The sequence below is a fragment of the Sinocyclocheilus grahami genome, unplaced genomic scaffold (assembly GCF_001515645.1).
Source record: "Sinocyclocheilus grahami isolate Dianchi unplaced genomic scaffold, SAMN03320097.WGS_v1.1 scaffold1027.1, whole genome shotgun sequence".
NCBI classification, from domain to species: Eukaryota; Metazoa; Chordata; class Actinopteri; order Cypriniformes; family Cyprinidae; genus Sinocyclocheilus; species Sinocyclocheilus grahami.
The window spans coordinates 103966-122069 of NW_015506206.1; the positions used below are offsets into that span (position 1 = coordinate 103966).

An 18104-nucleotide genomic window follows, 5' to 3' on the forward strand; every position below is an offset into this window, starting at 1 on the left:
GGTTCTGAGATGGAGTGGAGTGGATTAAGGAAGAGGAAGACATGAATCCAAAACACAAGCTCTTGTCCACGTCGGCTCGCTCCATCTCCAAAGAGCTTGTGAGAGATGAAGACCATTCCAGCTGCTTGCATAGCCATGGATATTCTGAACCTCCAAATTCATCACCCCGAGGACTGGTTAAACTCTGCTGAACTGAAATACTACTTTTCAAACTTTTGGGGTTGGTAAGATTTTTTTTTTTAATGTTTTTTAAAGAAAAAAACTAAAACTGTATACAGTAAAAAAGTAATATTGTAAAAAATTATTACAATTTACATAATTGTTTTCTATTTTATTATATTGTGAAATGTAATTTATTTTTTAAAGCAAAGTCGAATTTTCAGTGGCCATTACTCCAATATAGGGCTGTAATTTTTTTTTTTCAAATTTAGAATATTCGTCGAATTTAAAACAAAAATCCAAATTTTTTTAGGTGTGCGTTAAGAAGGCAGCCTTATCAGTGGCGCACGAGATGCGATGACAATGTAAGTGTCGATGAATTATAATGTTTTTGTTAGCCTATCCAGTTGAAGCCACTAGATGCGGCGCTGCTGCGTTGTTAATTACAAATATAATGCGGAAAAAGAGAACATCTTGTTTACATCAAAACTGAAACCATGCCGTTCACACAGAGCACATATTTCGCACATTTTCTAGAGGGACATCTATTAGCGTTGCAATCGCGTCTCGCACAAAGGAGCTGCATGTTCAGAAAGCCATGTAAAATTAATGCAAGTTTAACTTTGGAAAAAAAACATATATCGAGACTTTATGGCAGGTTTTTTTCTCTCATGTTTTCAAAAGAGAAATGTACTCTGTGTGATTGGCTTTCCGCCCTTTGTATTAAACTATACATACATGATGCTGTTTTGTTCAAAGTTGTTTAAGCAACTTAATTATAATTGGTTTATAAACATTATTTTATTTAAACATTATGCACTTTTTTCACAGATAGTCATTTTATCTTATGCTTTGAATAGACGTGCATTAGTAATATTTTGCTCGATGCGCCCTCTTGTGGCCTCAGAAGAGAAGCCAAAAGCTTTTCTTCACCCTAACTGAAATTATGCATTTTAAATTAAAATATAATTCAAATTGAGTTTCAGCCATTTTGACAGCCCTACTCCAATATGCCGATTATGGTGAAAACGGTTGTGCTGCTTAATATTTTTGTGAAAACTGATGTTTTTTTTCAAGATTTTTTGATGAATAAAAAAAAAGTTCAAAGCACTGCATTTATTTGAAAAACAAATCTTTTGTAACAACATAAATGTCTTTTTTTTTCTTTTATTGTCATTTTAAATCAATTTAACGTAGCCTTGCTAAATAAAATGTAATTTAAATTTTTTTTTAAATCTCACTAACCCCAAGGTTTTGAACAGTATTGTATGTAGCAGAATGAAAGCATGTACTGATGCATACAGAATTTCAAGACAATTAAAAAAAAATAAAAAATTGAATGAACAATGAAGCTGCCCATGGAAGTTTAAGTGTCTCAATTCATTTCTTCATTTCAGAAAACGTACCTGACAAACTGATGCAGGACATACTGAGTTCTGATGTTGCTCCGGTCATGTCGTCCTGCGCAAAATTTAAACAATGATTCTCTTGGTGCTGCTTCCACCTACAATACACCATAAACGCAATCCATATGTATCTTACCAGCATCTTCTGCAGTGATCTGGACTCATCCCAGTCTCCCCTCAGCCCAATCCCTTCATCCTCAGAGTTTCAGCCATTTTGACAGCCCTACTCCAATATGCCGATTATGGTGAAAACGGTTGTGCTCCTTAATATTTTTGTGAAAACTGATGTTTTTTTTCAAGATTTTTTGATGAATAAAAAAAAGTTCAAAGCACTGCATTTATTTGAAAAACAAATCTTTTGTAACAACATAAATGTCTTTTTTTTTCTTTTATTGTCATTTTAAATCAATTTAATGTAGCCTTGCTAAATAAAATGTAATTTAAATTTTTTTTTAAATCTCACTAACCCCAAGGTTTTGAACAGTATTGTATGTAGCAGAATGAAAGCATGTACTGATGCATACAGAATTTCAAGACAATTAAAAAAAAATAAAAAATTGAATGAACAATGAAGCTGCCCATGGAAGTTTACTATATCTCCAACAATAATGGTGTCCACTCTGTGCTCCTGTGGTAGGAGAAGAATAATATAGTAGAATTCACTCATTTATCAGGGTCATGGATCCTACGTCAAGCGAGGTCAAGCAAACTTACTTGTGGGGTATCACTGTTGTAGAAACGGCTAATTTCGGCCGTCAGTTTATCCAGCTGTAGAGATCGGACCCCCAGAATCTGGATCCAAAAGTGTTGAGGATTCTCAGACGCAGACACATACACCTCCAGATGCTCATCGGGCTGGAAGCTCAGGTCTGGACTAGGAACTGGTAAGAAAATACTAATTATTAGTTATTTGGTCTTCTACAGGGGTCTAAATATGATTCCTCAGTGGGGCTGAACAATTTAGGGGGTAAAAAAAATTTGAACTGCAATTTTTCAAATAAAAATTCTGCAGTATAAAATGATTATTTATAAAAATAAAAAAAACTCCAGATTTGTAGGGCTGCACAATTTGGCACCCCAAAAATCATATTGTGACTATATCAATATAAAAATATTTTTAAAATACTATTATATAGTTATATTTATAATATTAATATAGTAATTAGTAAAAAATTAGCATTCAAAAAAATACTACAACTAAACAGTACAAGTGTAAAATTACAAAACTTAATTTTCAAATTTTAGGCCATCAAGCTTTTATTTTGTAAGAAAAATCATATTGACCCCTCTCCCCTTCTCTTTCAAAGCTTTTTATTTTAATTTTGATCAATCATTCAGCCTTATTCCTTGGTAAACTGAAAAAAAAATTTAAGAAAAAGTTCACCAAAAATTACTAAATTTAACACAAATTAAAATGAAAACCGAAAAAGATTAAAAAAAACAACAACAATGTTTTTTAAGAAAAGGTTCACCAAACTATTACATTTTTAACAGAAAAAGGTTTAAAAAAACAACATTAAATTCTAATAATAACTAACTGTGATGATACTAACTGTGAGGTTATGATACTAACTGTGAGTAATTGATGACAGAAATGTCATTTTTGGCAATTCCTTTAATTAACCTTCAAAACAACATTAAATTCTAATAATAACTAACTGTGATGATACTAACTGTGAGGTTATGATACTGTGAGTAAATTCCTTTAATTCACTGGCCTTGTGAAGTAGGGTTGTGACGGTGAGGACATTTTCCCACCGGTTAATCAACGTGTGATAACACCGATAATACCGGTATCACCGCGGGGGCGGGGCCTTCCCTCTTTTAAATAGCTTGTAAAAGCGGTGTGCGCATTTTACTTTCACTTTCAAATAGCGGCAATTCAGAGTAAAGCAATTGTTTGTTTTTAGTTCGTTTTAATTTCCCCTCTTTTCCTCGCTTTTAAATAGCTTAAAAGCGGCGTGCGCGAATTAGCGGCAGTTAGGCGTCAATTGCTTGAATGCAACAACAAAATACAATGTCAAACTCACTTTAGCGTATATATAAAACATAGAACTTTTATTAACAAAACAAATAAAAATACACCATGCTATAGGGAAGGCTATGCCTAATATAAAATAACAAATAACTTACATAAAGTTTAAATGTACAAAACTGGAAACAAGTAAACTTTAAGAAAAAGTTCACCAAAAATTACTCAATTTAACACAAATTAAAATGAAAACCGAAAAAGATTAAAAAAAACAACAACAATGTTTTTTAAGAAAAGGTTCACCAAACTATTACATTTTTAACAGAAAAAGGTTTAAAAAAACAACATTAAATTCGAATAATAACTAACTGTGATGATACTAACTGTGATGTTATGATACTAACTGTGAGTAAATTCCTTTAATTCACTGGCCTTGTGAAGTAGGGTTGTGACGGTGAGGACATTTTCCCACCGGTTAATCAACGTGTGATAACACCGATAATACCGGTATCACCGCGGGGGCGGGGCCTTCCCTCTTTTAAATAGCTTGTAAAAGCGGTGTGCGCATTTTACTTTCACTTTCAAATAGCGGCAATTCAGAGTAAAGCAATTGTTTGTTTTTAGTTCGTTTTAATTTCCCCTCTTTTCCTCGCTTTTAAATAGCTTAAAAGCGGCGTGCGCGAATTAGCGGCAGTTAGGCGTCAATTGCTTGAATGCAACAACAAAATACAATGTCAAACTCACTTTAGCGTATATATAAAACATAGAACTTTTATTAACAAAACAAATAAAAATACACCATGCTATAGGGAAGGCTATGCCTAATATAAAATAACAAATAACTTACATAAAGTTTAAATGTACAAAACTGGAAACAAGTAAACATGAATAATATATAACCAAATAAATAAGAAACGTAGAACATTTATTAGCAAAACGAGTAAGAAGTCTTGAAGGCACGGCATACACCTTGACGTCAAATAAAATAAATAAATGACACAAAGCTTAAATAAAGTAAAAATCAGCAAACAATAGGCGAGTTTCCATTACCCTTCAAATTGCGCAAATTTTTAAATTGCGAATTGAAAATACGCTTAATGGAAATGCGTCAATTTCGCAAAAACGCCCATATGCACACGTCTGCGGTGCAGTGTGGCTCTGATACGGTCACTGAAGCTGATTACGGCCACTCAATGCTTGTGTTTATGTTTTTATACAGTCTATGGTTTATTCCAGCTGCGCCACGCACGTTTCTGAAGCGGCTCTCTTTGCTGCTTCAGTAAAGATAAACGCATAAGCCTCCTTTGAATAAATATAGCCAAAATCCCACCAAAATCCGTTGCCATGACTTATCGCGAGAGGCAAAAGGTTACGTTTCAGCCGCATAACATTGGTTAATGGAAACGCCGTCATTTCGCAATACTTTTTTATTGACATTCAGAAAATATCGCCAAAGTTTTGTGCAAATCTGTAATGGAAATGCGCCTAATGTGAAACCAATTAAATAAGAAACAAATGTTTAAAAAAACTTCCAAAATCACCATAGATAAACAGCAAAAGTCAACAGGCTTTTAAAAATCCATATTGCCAAACAGGCGCTTTTGCATTTCGTTTCGAAACTAAATCATCCGTGATCGTCTTGTCGGTCTCACCTCACTCTTGTCAGTCAGCTTGACTCACTCTCCTCACTGGATAAATGAACTCTGATCTGTGATGCAACTGTCGTTCAACTGCATTGATTAATTGTAGTGTCTGTTCTTTTACCGAACTAAATGATTTTTATTACTATAAAAAAAATCTAAACGACGGTGGGGGTCGGTGGCGTGGGCAAGTGACAGTTGCGTCTTAACACCGGTATCACCGTCAGAACCGTCTATCGCGGCAAGCCTAGTGTGAAGGTGGGATTTACGACTCTTACTTTCAAATTTGGAGATCTCCAAAGGTGATACTGGAGAGAGAATCTCCTCCTCCTCTGATTTAAGGGAGTTTTCAGCAGTATCACTGTAGTCTGTGAAGCCGTTGACCGGAACAGGCCCCTCTTGTTTAAGCTCAGTCATTGGGGAAGGTAAATCTTTTCCATTAAGCTTTAATAATTCATTCTCCAGTCCTTGAGTCTTGTTTAACTGCTCTGTTTCCGGCAGTTTCCTCTTCTGACGCAAGACAGAAGCCTGACTTATTCGCTTTCGTACAGTTTCATTCTCTATGACCTTCTCCATGATCATTTCCTGTGAGGGAAAAAAAAAAAATCGTTCAAACACTGGGTCTGCCTCACTACATGCGTGCATAAAACCTGTGTGTGAATGCAGAAACTTTTTCTAAACCACACGTATGCTAAAATCTCACCTTCGCACTTTGAATCTCCTTGCGTGTGCCGGTTATTGTGATCTTGCCCTTCTCCTCCAAGCTGCGTCCACGATCTTTGGAGCAGTTCACCCTGGCCCCCGAGACTCTGTTTATGAACTTCAAAGTCTCACCACCACGACCTGAAGCAAACAACATTTCAAACATTTTACACAAGATTATATGTTGACAGAATGAAGCGAAGCACAGATGCTCTAAAAATGCAACAATAGGCACTTTTACTTAAAGTAAACTGTACGCCAACCTATAATTCGCCCAAATGCCGTCTGAGGCACGTCTATGACATCGGTGATGATCTCACAGTCGGTGGCCAGTTTCTCCAGAGCACACTGCGCCACCAGAATCTGCTCCGGTGAGCCCTGAATCAGAAAATTCACCAGGCTCTGCTCTTCAGTGTTTGGCAGCACATTTATCTGAGCACCAGACTTCTGATTCACCTACACAAACGTGAGAGTTAGAGAACCGCATGATGCAAATCGTATACCTTTTTCATCAAATATTTTTGTTTCTCTATAAAAAAAAATTTTTTTTTAAACATCATAATTGTTAAATAATGTTTTGCAATTAAATTTTATAGAGATTATTACACTCAAAAAGAAAATATCCTAATATACTTACTACAGTACCTTCACAGCCGTGGAAATCACGTAAAATTTGCTAATTAAATTTACAATATTTACATTTAAACTAACAATTTAAGATAAAATAAATTACATAAACATAAAATCCTTAATATTCATATTAGTAGACACTTATCTAAAGCAACAAATGAGGAACATACTCATAGTATACACTTTGTTCAAAAGTTTGGGGTCAATACGATTTTTTTTCTAAATAAATTATGACTTATTCAGTAAGAACGCATTAAATTGATCAAAAGTGACAGTAAGACATTCATAATGTAACAAAAAAACTCGGGCTGCACGATTATGACAAAAATCATAATTGTCGATTATTAATTACAATTATCACAATTTACATTGAATGATGTTTATACCATTGTTTGATGCAACTGCATGCTGTAATTTATATGAAAATAAACGAGCTGAAAACACTTTGCTTTTCTATAGTATTAAGCCTCAAATTTCAAATATACATCAGATTGGTTTCTTCTTTAAACTATAAAAAAAAGTAAAAAATATGAATGGTATTATAATGTTATACTAAAACAATGGAAAAACCCTTAAGATAACATGTAGAAAGAAAGAAACATATCTTAAGCGTGCAGAATAACATAAGTGGACTTTGAACGATTAATTGCCGCTTTGAACGATTACGTAATTGTGGCATCAATAATTGTAATTGCGATTAGAAATGAAGCGATTAATTGTGCACCCCTAATTTTAAATAAATGCTTTTCTTTTAAACTTTCTATTCATCAAAGAATCCTGAAAAAACTGTTTCCAAATAAATAAACAAATAACCACACCAAATCAGTATATTAGAATTCAGCTTTATTATTACAATAATACAATTATATTTTAAAATATATTAAAAAAAGAAAGCTATTTTAAACAAATCATTTCCCAATTTTACAATTGATTAAATAAACGCAGCTTTGGTGAGCCTAAGAGATTCTTGCAAAAAATATTTTTTAAATCCTACAGGCCCCAAACTTTTGAACAGTCTATTGCATATACTGTATAGTTCTAGTGCCATGCAAAAAGACAGAACAAACACTCACTATGTCTAGAAAGGTGCTCTGATATCTTGCAATAGATCGGTACACGTCAAGGGGAACAGATATTCTGGACTCCTCTTTGCTTTGGCATTGCACTACAGAAACCAAATAATGGAATAAAGAATATCAACACTATACTATCACTTTTATACTTACAAAACAATATCATTTTGGCCATCCGTGAGTGGAAAACATGTCAGCACATGGCAATTGATCAGAGCATTAAAAAAAGCTTACTAGAGTTCACAACTCACCACTGCTTCTTCGAATGTGACGGTAAACAAGGTATCCCACCGTGGCCCCCACAGAAAGGCCGGCAGCCAAAGCTACTTTCTTCCCAGAGCTCAGGCTCTTCCACGGTCCATCTTTCACCGCGGCCATCACTTGGGTCAGACCAACCGGTAAACTCCACCTAGAGACGCAGAACGAGCTGTAAGGACCATGAACAAAGCAACACCTGAACTTTAGTCCGCACCATGTACGATTTTACATGGGCTTTCTTAGTAGCGCCATGCAACACAAATGAATGGTTGATGACAACGGCAAAGACAGGCCTTCTGGTTGTCTTTCAAAAATCTGCAGAACTTTAATCAAAAGTTATTATTTGAGCACTCATTTATGAGATTAGTTATAGCTAGCCTATTTTTTGTTACCCAGTTGGCTAAATAAGGAGAACAAAGATCACATTTAACAAACACTAAGACTCTATAATTGGATTTAGGACATTACAGGCTGTGGAAACACATTAGATCTTTCAAACACGACAATTAACAACACAGTCTTGGTTTTATTAAATGAGATTTGAAAGTTCAAGCACACAGCAAAGCAGTGGACTGGACAAAGCTGCAATAATGACATGTTTTGTCTTCTAATCTCCCTGACTCAATGAAACAGCTAATCAAATTATTTGCATTTGCATGAGGTATTTCTGCAAAAACTGCATCAGCTGAAGGATAAAGCAGAGCTTCGGCGCAGTATCGATGCATAAAGCGGTGGTGGACGTCCATCTTGCAGACACACACAGGAGCAACACCATGCAGAATGATTCTCACTGTGAAAACAGGGCAGTGGGGCTGTAGCTCAGAAACACACGGGGTGGTTTAGGGACGTCCACGTCCATCTTGGACCTCAAACCTCCTGTGCTGCCTCTCTTCAGCAGGAGGAACAGGCAAAAGAGTGAAATAAATTAAATACAAACACCAGCTGAAGGCACCATCCCGATTCCTTTTAGCATGTCAGGAGCTCCTCAATTGGGGGAACTAATAAATAACCCTAACAAGCACATGCGCCATGTAATACACCACTTCTTTTTATTTTTTAAATATAAAAGAGACAAAAACAGCAAATGCATATTGATGGTCATCTGACATTTCATTTGAAGCCAAATCAATGTTTAGTTGTAATATTGCAGTTTGAGAAGCCCTCGAAATCAGCCATTTTTCCATTTTTCTTTTAATTTAGAGCTTAATAAATTATATGCAACCATTGTTGTTATTGTTAACTAAACCAGAAACCGTTAAAAAAAACGATTTCAGCAACTAAAATAAACCTATACTTATTAGAAAAACTTACATTTTGAAAAAGTTAAGTCGACAACTAATCTTAAGAGTGGCTAAAATCTGAGGAAGAAAAAAAATATGGAAACATTGATTGAAACCTAAAACGCAAACTGAAAATATGAAATAAAAGGTCATTTAAAATAACATAAGAGTGCTGTATTATATAAACAGTACTAAAATAACACTGCATGATGCAACCTAATCGGATGTATTTCTGAGATATTATTTTGCATTTGAAAAGATGCACATCTGCTGCACATGTGGCAGAATAACCAAAAGTGTTGATAGCCATATTAAAGAATTATATTGTAAAAGCTTCTAGAACCAATGAAATAAATTAAATACAAACACCAGCTGAAGGCACCATCCCGATTCTTTTTAGCATGTCAGGAGCTCCTCAATTGGGGGAACTAATAAATAACCCTAACAAGCACATGCGCCATGTAATACACCACTTCTTTTTATTTTTTAAATATAAAAGAGACAAAAACAGCAAATGCACATCGATGGTCATTTGACATTTCATTTGAAGCCAAATCAATGTTTAGTTGTAATATTGCAGTTTGAGAAGCCCTCGAAATCAGCCATTTTTCCTTTAATTTAGAGCTTAATAAATTATATGCAACCATTGTTGTTATTGTTAACTAAACCAGAAACCGTTAAAAAAAACGATTTCAGCAACTAAAATAAAGCAGAAATAAAATAAACCTATACTTATTAGAAAAACTTACATTTTGAAAAAGTTAAGTCGACAACTAATCTTAAGAGTTGGAGTACGCAGTACGCACAGTTAACCTTTCAACTATGATTGGCCAACATCCCGCTTGTCAACCACTAGATCCAATCACAACCTCTGATGTTGTGGCACCTCTGGTGCAGACCCGCCCCCTATTGGACGATTATAGCAACACACAGTGGGCCTAATAATTTCTTTCAACCTTGATGGCATAATCAAGTCTTGATTTGTTAAGTCCAATCACGGAATGTGATTTTTATGTTTCTAAAATGGAATAAGTAAATAATACATTAAATACACGTTAAAATTGTGTTTTAAAAGTGTTTGAAAATCTGAATATTAAAACCCTAGTACATTTTTTAGTCAATATTTCATCACTAACGACTTTTCCAGTTTGTTTATAAAATGGAAATAGTAAATAATAAATTAATTAAACATTAAAATTGTTTTAAAAGTGTTTGAAAATCTGAATATTAAAACTCCTGTAACTTTTTCAGTCAGTATTTCATCACTAAGGACTTTTCCAGTTACTACAGTAACCGAATGTGAAAAATAAAATATCTGAACTATATTAAAGCATATTGGTTTTGCCCATATCTCTGAAAGAAGTGTAAATGTGGATCAATATGCACTCGTATTTTGGCCAGAAGCATCAGTTTAATGTTAAAATGCCTTATTAACGGATTTTTTTATAACAAACATGCAGCTTTTGTGTCAAGTCGTGTGGATTATGTATGAATTAATGTTTTTATCAGCTGTTTAAACTCTCATTCTGATGACACCCATCCACTCCAGATGATCCATTGGTGAGCAAATGATGTAATGCTAAATTTCGTCTTCAAATTTCGAACAACTTCATTTACATCTTTGATGGCCCAAGAGTACATTTTTGGTAAATGATCATTTTTGTGTAAACGATTCCTTCGAATATTGCAGTATGTAAAACTGCAGACTTCGGCAGAATTGATGAAAGGATTTGGACAGTTGAATATTACAATATCATAAGAGACTTTCTTAATGAAAGAGCACACCTTTTTTTGAAATGAACAAATTTATTAACATAACATTGGCCACAAATAATCTCTGGGGAAGGGGAGAAATCAATGTTAAAGACATCATAAAAAAATACAAACTGTACAACATTTATAAATCTTATGAACATTCATAAATAGCACATATATTGGGTCAATCAGTGTAGGTTGTAGCCCGGGCATGTATTTTGCAGAGAGGTTCTGCACAGCCCCCTAAAAGGGCCTGATTCACACTCCTGGCTTAAAGATGACAGATTTTCTGACTGATGGAAAAACATCAGCGACATTTTAATCCATGCATGAAACATATTCAATGTTCAGCAGATGAGTAAATCAAGAAAACCTTGCATTCTTATGGTCTTTATCATGCATACATCAGGAAATAAGGGAAGAGAGAAGATTTCAAAAATAATTACTGTACAAAAACACAGCTCCCAAAACATTTTTCCTGTTACTACCATTTGTACATAACAGAAGATCAGTGCTTATACAAAATTTATTTTGCCCTATACTGATATGCTATTTTACAATTTTCTTAATTTTACATATTTATACCACTGATTTAGCACCAATTAAAAATTAACTACTTTATTTACTTTTTGATTTCTCCATTATGCCTGTATTTGGGCGGCTTAGTTACACAGCAGTGATTCTGAACGAAAACATTGAACCACAGCAACAGTTATGTAATGGGGCAGTATAACCTCTAAACACATTGTAAGACCCACCTTCCTGTTGAATGAGCAGGAAAAGTAGAAGCAAGCATGTAACATGCAGTGCAAAAATGCACTATGTACACTTATGAACATTCAGTGCCTATAACAATCTCTCGATGCATTATGGAAAAGGCTGCTAGGTTGCAATCATTTGCTGTTAAGATGTACAGACATATGTAATAATTTCAAAATAAATATCAACATTAGATTAGAAATTACAGTATGTATTTGTGATTTAAACTTGAGTATAACAGTGTGACAGGAACAAAAAGGCAGGAAATCAATAAATTAAGACATCTTGCAGTATATTACATGGGATAGATAGTGGATTATTGGAAAGACAGGTTCTTTAGAAAATACTAACTGGGTTCTTGAGGTCCCATGATACCTGTACACAATCATTTTTAAAATCTACCACATTATACAGATCTAGCAGCAACTTAAAGGGACAGTTCACCTAAAAATGAAAAGTCAAACTGATTTATTCACCCTCATACCATTCTAAACATGAATGACCTTCACTGTATGGATACAAACAATTAACACATTCTACTAAATATCTCCTTTTATGTTCTGCAGATGAAATAAAGTCTAACAGGTTTGGAACAACATGAGGGTGTGTTGATGACTATTTCCATTTTTGGGTGGACTATCTCTTTAAATTCTCCTTTTATTAAGTCTAGGGGAGGTCAGAGGTTTCAGGCTATATGTTGGTGATTTGCACTACTATTGGAAAAAAGAAATGCTGGTAATTTAGTGATTAGCTGGTCACTGTCAGAAAATACATTTGAATGTATTTTTAAATAAGCACATCTGGTGACACTGTAATTGAGCCCCTTATACTCCATAGCTGCAGCCCAACGAGATAAATTAAAATAATAATAATAAAATCTATTAACAGGCGCTGCCTAAATTATATTAGCAATCAGCTAGAGGTAGAACAGAATAAAAGTTCAATATCCCTCTTTACCAGTAAACACTGAATTCTCTGGATGGGGGTGAAAAAAATAATTACAAAAACTTTTTTTTTTTTTTTTTTAAATAAGCCCACACCATCCAGAGTTAGATATTCATTACAGAACATCAGAAATAATTCTCTTGAAAAAAATGTGCGGTAAGAAACCAGGCAAGTGTTCATGTTCAAATGCATGCAGCAAAAAAAAAAGAAAGAAAAAGTAATCAGTGCATTCTGGCTGACAATCACATGTGTGAAAAAAAAAAAAATAAATAAATAAAAAAAAAACTGTAGACAGAATTAGAACAAGTTGGAACATTCTTCCTTCAGCTGGAAAGCTATTGCTTTGCCTGGTTAAAAAGTCTGTTTTGATTGAACTTAAGAATTTTGCAGTAAAAATAGTTTAAAAGAAGACAAAAAAAAAGATTCCAGCTACTCATGCATTTCATCTGATATTGATTTGTAAGAGAAAATTAAATTTAAAGCCTGTCTGATTCTAGGCAAGCTAGTAAATGAGTTTGCACAGTCTCCCACTGACTGCATTTGATTTTGGAAGCTAAGCTTCTCAGCCAAGTTGCTCTAGCTGATAATTCTCGTAAATGAATTCACTTGATCACAAAAGAAAACAGAATGAAATATTTCCCCTCTGAATATGAGGTAAGTTGTGGTGATGACATTCACATTATAACCTGTTAAAACAGGTTTCAACAAGCTCTTATGACGTACTAAATGAACTGCACGAAACCTCTCAGCAGTGTGACAAAGAACCATACGGCTAAAATACGAACACAGAGAACCTACAGCAAAAGCTCATCTCATGAGCGGTCAACTGTCTCGTGTTTGAAACAAAGGAAATCAATAAAATCCCCATTTCACAACATCTAATAAAAAAATCATGCTAATTTAGCCCTCCGTTGTACATTTTGGTATATATTCTCTATATCGTGCATTACAGTTTCAGGTTTTGAAGGGGATAAAGAAATGGCCTCATTGAAAAACAATCCCTCCATTAAATGACCCTGTCCAAACCAAAGCAGCATGCAGGTGAACATCCCTCAAACAACACAGATGAAATCTTTACTTTGAGTAAAGGCTAAATCAAAAGATAATTTAGGATCTCACTGATTACAAATGCAGCCCTCAGTGGCATTCATGGGAGAAATAGAGTTCCGCCCATTGGAGGTGTTGCAGGAAGCACTCTGTTGGGAGGAAATCCAAAGGAGTCTTCATCTTCTCCACCACTGAAATGAACATGACGTTTAAGTGTCCGGTACAGACACAGGTCAGAAGGGAGAGTTCATCCCCAGCTTAGTCTCAAACTGAAGCTTCTGCCTCTTCTGGTAACGCACTCGTACCCTGAAATCAGAGCCATATTTTCATAAACTGTGGGTTATATGATTAATGGTTTATGTAGGCTAGATTTGGGCTTATTTTAAATGTAAAGGAATCACATAAGAAATTAAACAGTCAAAATAGTGAAATAGTGAATATTATAATTTAAAATAACTAAAAAATAACTGTTACAATTAAAATAACTTTTCTATTTTAATATGTTTAAAAAAAGTTATTTAGTCCTGTGATGACAAAGCTCAGCAGCCATTAACTCATGATCGTTAGATGACTTTTTAGGTCTAATATGCTGATATGCTACTCAAGAAACATTTCTTATTATTATCAATGTTGAAATCAGTTCAAACTGCTTAATATTTTAGTGGAAACCGGGATACATTTTTTTTCAGGATTTTTTGAAGAATAATGAAAGTTTAAAACATAATTGTCTTTACTGTCACTTTTGATGAATGTAATGCGTCCTTCCTTACTTAATAAAAGTACTATTATTATTATTATTATTATTTTAATCTAACTGAACTCAAACTTTTGAACAACAGTATACACTGTGGCCTATTATTTTTCAGGATTTTTTGAAGAATAATGAAAGTTTAAAACATAATTGTCTTTACTGTCACTTTTGATGAATGTAATGCGTCCTTCCTTACTTAATAAAAGTACTATTATTATTATTATTTTAATCTAACTGAACTCAAACTTTTGAACAACAGTATACACTGTGGCCTATTTCTTACATAAAGCTATCATACAGCTTCAGATGACTTGGAATATTTTAAATGAGTCCAATGGCCTACTTTCATGGTGCATTTATATCTTTTTTTATAAATGCATTAATTGTATGAAATAAGCAACAGAGAAAGAAAGTCATTTAGGGATGGTAATGGCATGAAACTGAGTAAGTGATGACACCGTTTTCTTTTGTTCCCTCTACATTAAAGCGATTTATCCTCTTACCTGATTTCATGCAGTTTTACTGCTTCATTGATTAGCACCACAAGTACGATGGACAGAGAGACCAACAGCCAGACCAAGAGGGGAATGTGATGTAGCGTGAAGACCACCTCTGTACTCCTGTCCTGCCACAACTGATAATCTATCACAGCCTGAATCACCTGTCCCAACAACCTGCAAGAAAACAAAACATTGACAAAGTGCTTTTAAATGATCCAAGCCAAGTGAAATTTTTTTTTTACTTCTAAATAAATGACTTTTAGCATGTGACTTGATAATAAAATAACCATTCTCTACATTAAACACTTACACCACAGGCACTGTGAGACACCACCATATGTTACTGAAGGGGTTCCTCCTCCACAGGGGTTGTGAACGGTGCACATAGCTCAGAGAGATGACCACTGAAAGAGAGGAAGAGAGATGTTTTTTTCACTCAGATCCATCTAGATAAAATATTCAAATGAGACAATTAGGGTATTGAACGTATTGAACCGTTCGGTGCAAGGCTTTCAGTTCGGTACGCATTACAAACCGAACGATTCGATGGACTAATCCTATTACATTTGGAAAATAAAACAGCTTAAAGTGTGTGAAATATGATGTTCTCAGTGCCACTGCGCTCAACAAGGCAGCCTAAACGACGTAACAGGCAACGTGCGGTCTGCCCCGCGATAACCTCCCCTTGCTGGGGTGCGTCGAAAGACGATGATCTTGTGTCGACGATAGCCAGAGATATTGACAAAAACATCAAATGTTGGCAATATTAAGAGATTTGTCATTTCTAATTAATGTAGGCCTGTTACATTCTTATTTTTATTAGGCCTATTATTATTATTATTATTATTATTATTAAGTTACTTTTATTAGGCCTATTAAATTAAAATTACATTTAATTTGCCCCACAATAATTACCAAATAACTGACGTGCTGCGAGGATAACAAAAGATTAGGCTATATACTCAATAAGGGTGTGCGATATTGATATCTCGATATTTTCTGGAATTTTATCGAAAACGATAATTAGACGATATTTTGCCAAGTGTGTTATTGTGCTGACATCTTAAGGACTACCGTGGACAGCTGACTCCTAATGTTTTTGATATTCTTCATATTCATATTCACAGCAGTGATAGAAAGTAGCTAATCTTTTTCAATGAGTTTAAATAGATTTTTACCCCTTATGGGCATTTTTACCTTTATAAAGCCATTTTTTTCTAAAAGTGTGGATCATCTTTTGAGTCAAATTCTTACATTTAATTAGCCGGTTAGAATAAAACCATTGGGCTTTTACCAGGCAAATGAAATCAGTATCAACAAAATGTATCTTTGCAATGCAGAGGAAACACAGAAGCTGCATCTGAAGTGGCATTTAGATGCATTTACACACTGATTAATGCAGCTCAGAGGGACATGGAATGATTTAACCTGCAGTTACAAATGCATAAATAATGTTTTGCTATTTAAAAAAAAAATTTTAAAAGATACTTTAAATGTGAAATTAAAACATCACGTATGCGCGTGCACTCTGTAGGCGTTTTGTAATATACTCGATAATGTTAAATCACACATCGTTAAAACAACAATCACGATATTATCGCAGACAATATATATCACACACCCCTACTCCTCAACTAAAATGCTTTTTAAAAAGGTATTTTAATACTGGTCTATTAGCCATACAATGATTTATAGGTCTACAATTAAAATATTAACACTGCAGTCAGTGAAAAAAATAAAAAACTTTTATTTCAAGCACCAACTTTCAAAAACAACCTGTATAAACACGAAATATGTTTCTTCTCATTTTTTTCCCACTGTGTACGATTAGAAATATTAAGGGAACAAATTAAAACAGTTAGCTATATACCGTTATCAGCACATCTCAGATTTCTGAGAGAATATGCGGCATCAGATGTCGAAAGTTCCGTCATTACGTTTTTACTTTCACTTTCTGCATAGTGAATTTACTGAGATTAAGACATTCACCGGCATAACTCTTGCGCAAAGTTTGCACGTTGCTTGTGTGTGATACCTATTGGCTCGCCTTCATGGTTTAAAACGGAATTATTTCCAACATTGCGACGTAACCAATTATCCCCGTACTGAACGTACAGAACCGAACCGTGACACCACTGTGTCGTATCATACCGAACCGTGAATTTTGTGAACTGTTACACCCCTAGAGACAATGTATTTTATTAAAATCACCTGTGTGCAAAGCCAGAAAACCTGCCATGATCTTCTGAATCAAAAGCAGCCCATTGGACAATTCACCAAACCACTGCGGGCCATCCTGGGAGCTGTATACACTAATTATTGATTAGCACTCATAACTAATTCATGGCATCTAAACACAAGAGAAAATGACATTCAAGTGTTTGTGTACCTGGATACGAGTATGTGAGAGCAGGTGATGGTGCTGTTATCAATTTTTGTGAGGTTAGCTGCTCTAGAACACACTTCCTGTAGAGAAAACCCAAAGCCGACTAAGTAGACTAACATCGTCAGACCGAACTTCAACAGGAACCAGCCCAGGAAGTAGTGCTGAGTCTGTAGGTTGGAGTCAAAAATAACATGGACACGCATGTGAGTTATGTCAAGCATGTTTAAATAGTTTGCAGTTTAAATCGAGTACATTGTGGGGTCTCATGATTGACCTTGCGTGGTATGGAGTCCAGATTCTTTCCAGTAGCGACTGTCATCACTGAACCGTCAGGAGGTTTTCCCAGGAAGGATACGCTGTGAATGCCAGAATTTTTTTTTTTATATATATAAAGTTCCCCGATATGACACAATGACCTAGTTTTACTAAAACGCAACATGTGGGCATCTTTTTTGTGTTTTCTTCCCTATTACCTTAGCAGTGGGTAACAGAAGCAGGAAAGCCACAGTATGTCTGTGATATTCATGGGAGGAGGCAGCTGAATAAGGCAGGCCAGGAACTACAAAACCAATACATCAAGAGTACAAATATGAATTCTGTTAATTTTATTTCCTGTAAATAACATACAGGTCTGTTTATTCTCACCTGAATGATGACCAGTGTCAGTTGACACTGCAGTAGGAAGAGGAAGCACTTGCGAATGCCGTAAGTGGTGTGTCTCGCCTGAAGATACATCAAGAGATAGCACTCAGATTCAAACTTTTTTTTTTAAAGATTGTTTTATTAGACAGTCAAATATACAGGAAATTTTGATGGGGGAAATGGGATTGGGACTGGTTGC

The 18104-nt window shown here is 34.8% G+C and overlaps 2 protein-coding genes across 3 annotated transcripts in view; both read right to left on the bottom strand.

Moving 5' to 3' along the window:
* The window catches only part of LOC107565780 (tudor and KH domain-containing protein-like), a 14155-nt gene extending 6161 nt beyond the window's left edge, over positions 1-7994 (bottom strand). Inside the window, exons 1-9 of the mRNA XM_016251055.1 lie at positions 7834-7994; positions 7583-7674; positions 6143-6335; positions 5881-6020; positions 5456-5762; positions 2280-2446; positions 2158-2193; positions 1702-1761; positions 1566-1620 (exon numbers count right to left, since the gene is read on the bottom strand). Coding sequence (XP_016106541.1) covers positions 1566-1620; positions 1702-1761; positions 2158-2193; positions 2280-2446; positions 5456-5762; positions 5881-6020; positions 6143-6335; positions 7583-7674; positions 7834-7960 — 1177 coding nt within the window. The 5' untranslated portion in view covers positions 7961-7994. The remainder of the gene's footprint in view (positions 1-1565; positions 1621-1701; positions 1762-2157; positions 2194-2279; positions 2447-5455; positions 5763-5880; positions 6021-6142; positions 6336-7582; positions 7675-7833) is intronic.
* Positions 7995-10915: 2921 nt separating this feature from the next.
* LOC107565798 (transmembrane protein 94-like) overlaps positions 10916-18104 on the bottom strand; it is a 30085-nt gene continuing 22896 nt past the window's right edge. The window contains exons 25-32 of one of the 2 annotated variants that reach the window (XM_016251079.1): positions 17909-17986; positions 17737-17822; positions 17538-17619; positions 17267-17430; positions 17089-17180; positions 15188-15281; positions 14881-15051; positions 10916-13932 (exon numbers count right to left, since the gene is read on the bottom strand). In XM_016251079.1, coding sequence (XP_016106565.1) covers positions 13860-13932; positions 14881-15051; positions 15188-15281; positions 17089-17180; positions 17267-17430; positions 17538-17619; positions 17737-17822; positions 17909-17986 — 840 coding nt within the window. In that variant the 3' untranslated portion in view covers positions 10916-13859. Of the gene's footprint in view, positions 13933-14880; positions 15052-15187; positions 15282-17088; positions 17190-17266; positions 17431-17537; positions 17620-17736; positions 17823-17908; positions 17987-18104 lie in introns of both variants that reach the window. The other variant, XM_016251077.1, reaches the window with a different exon arrangement.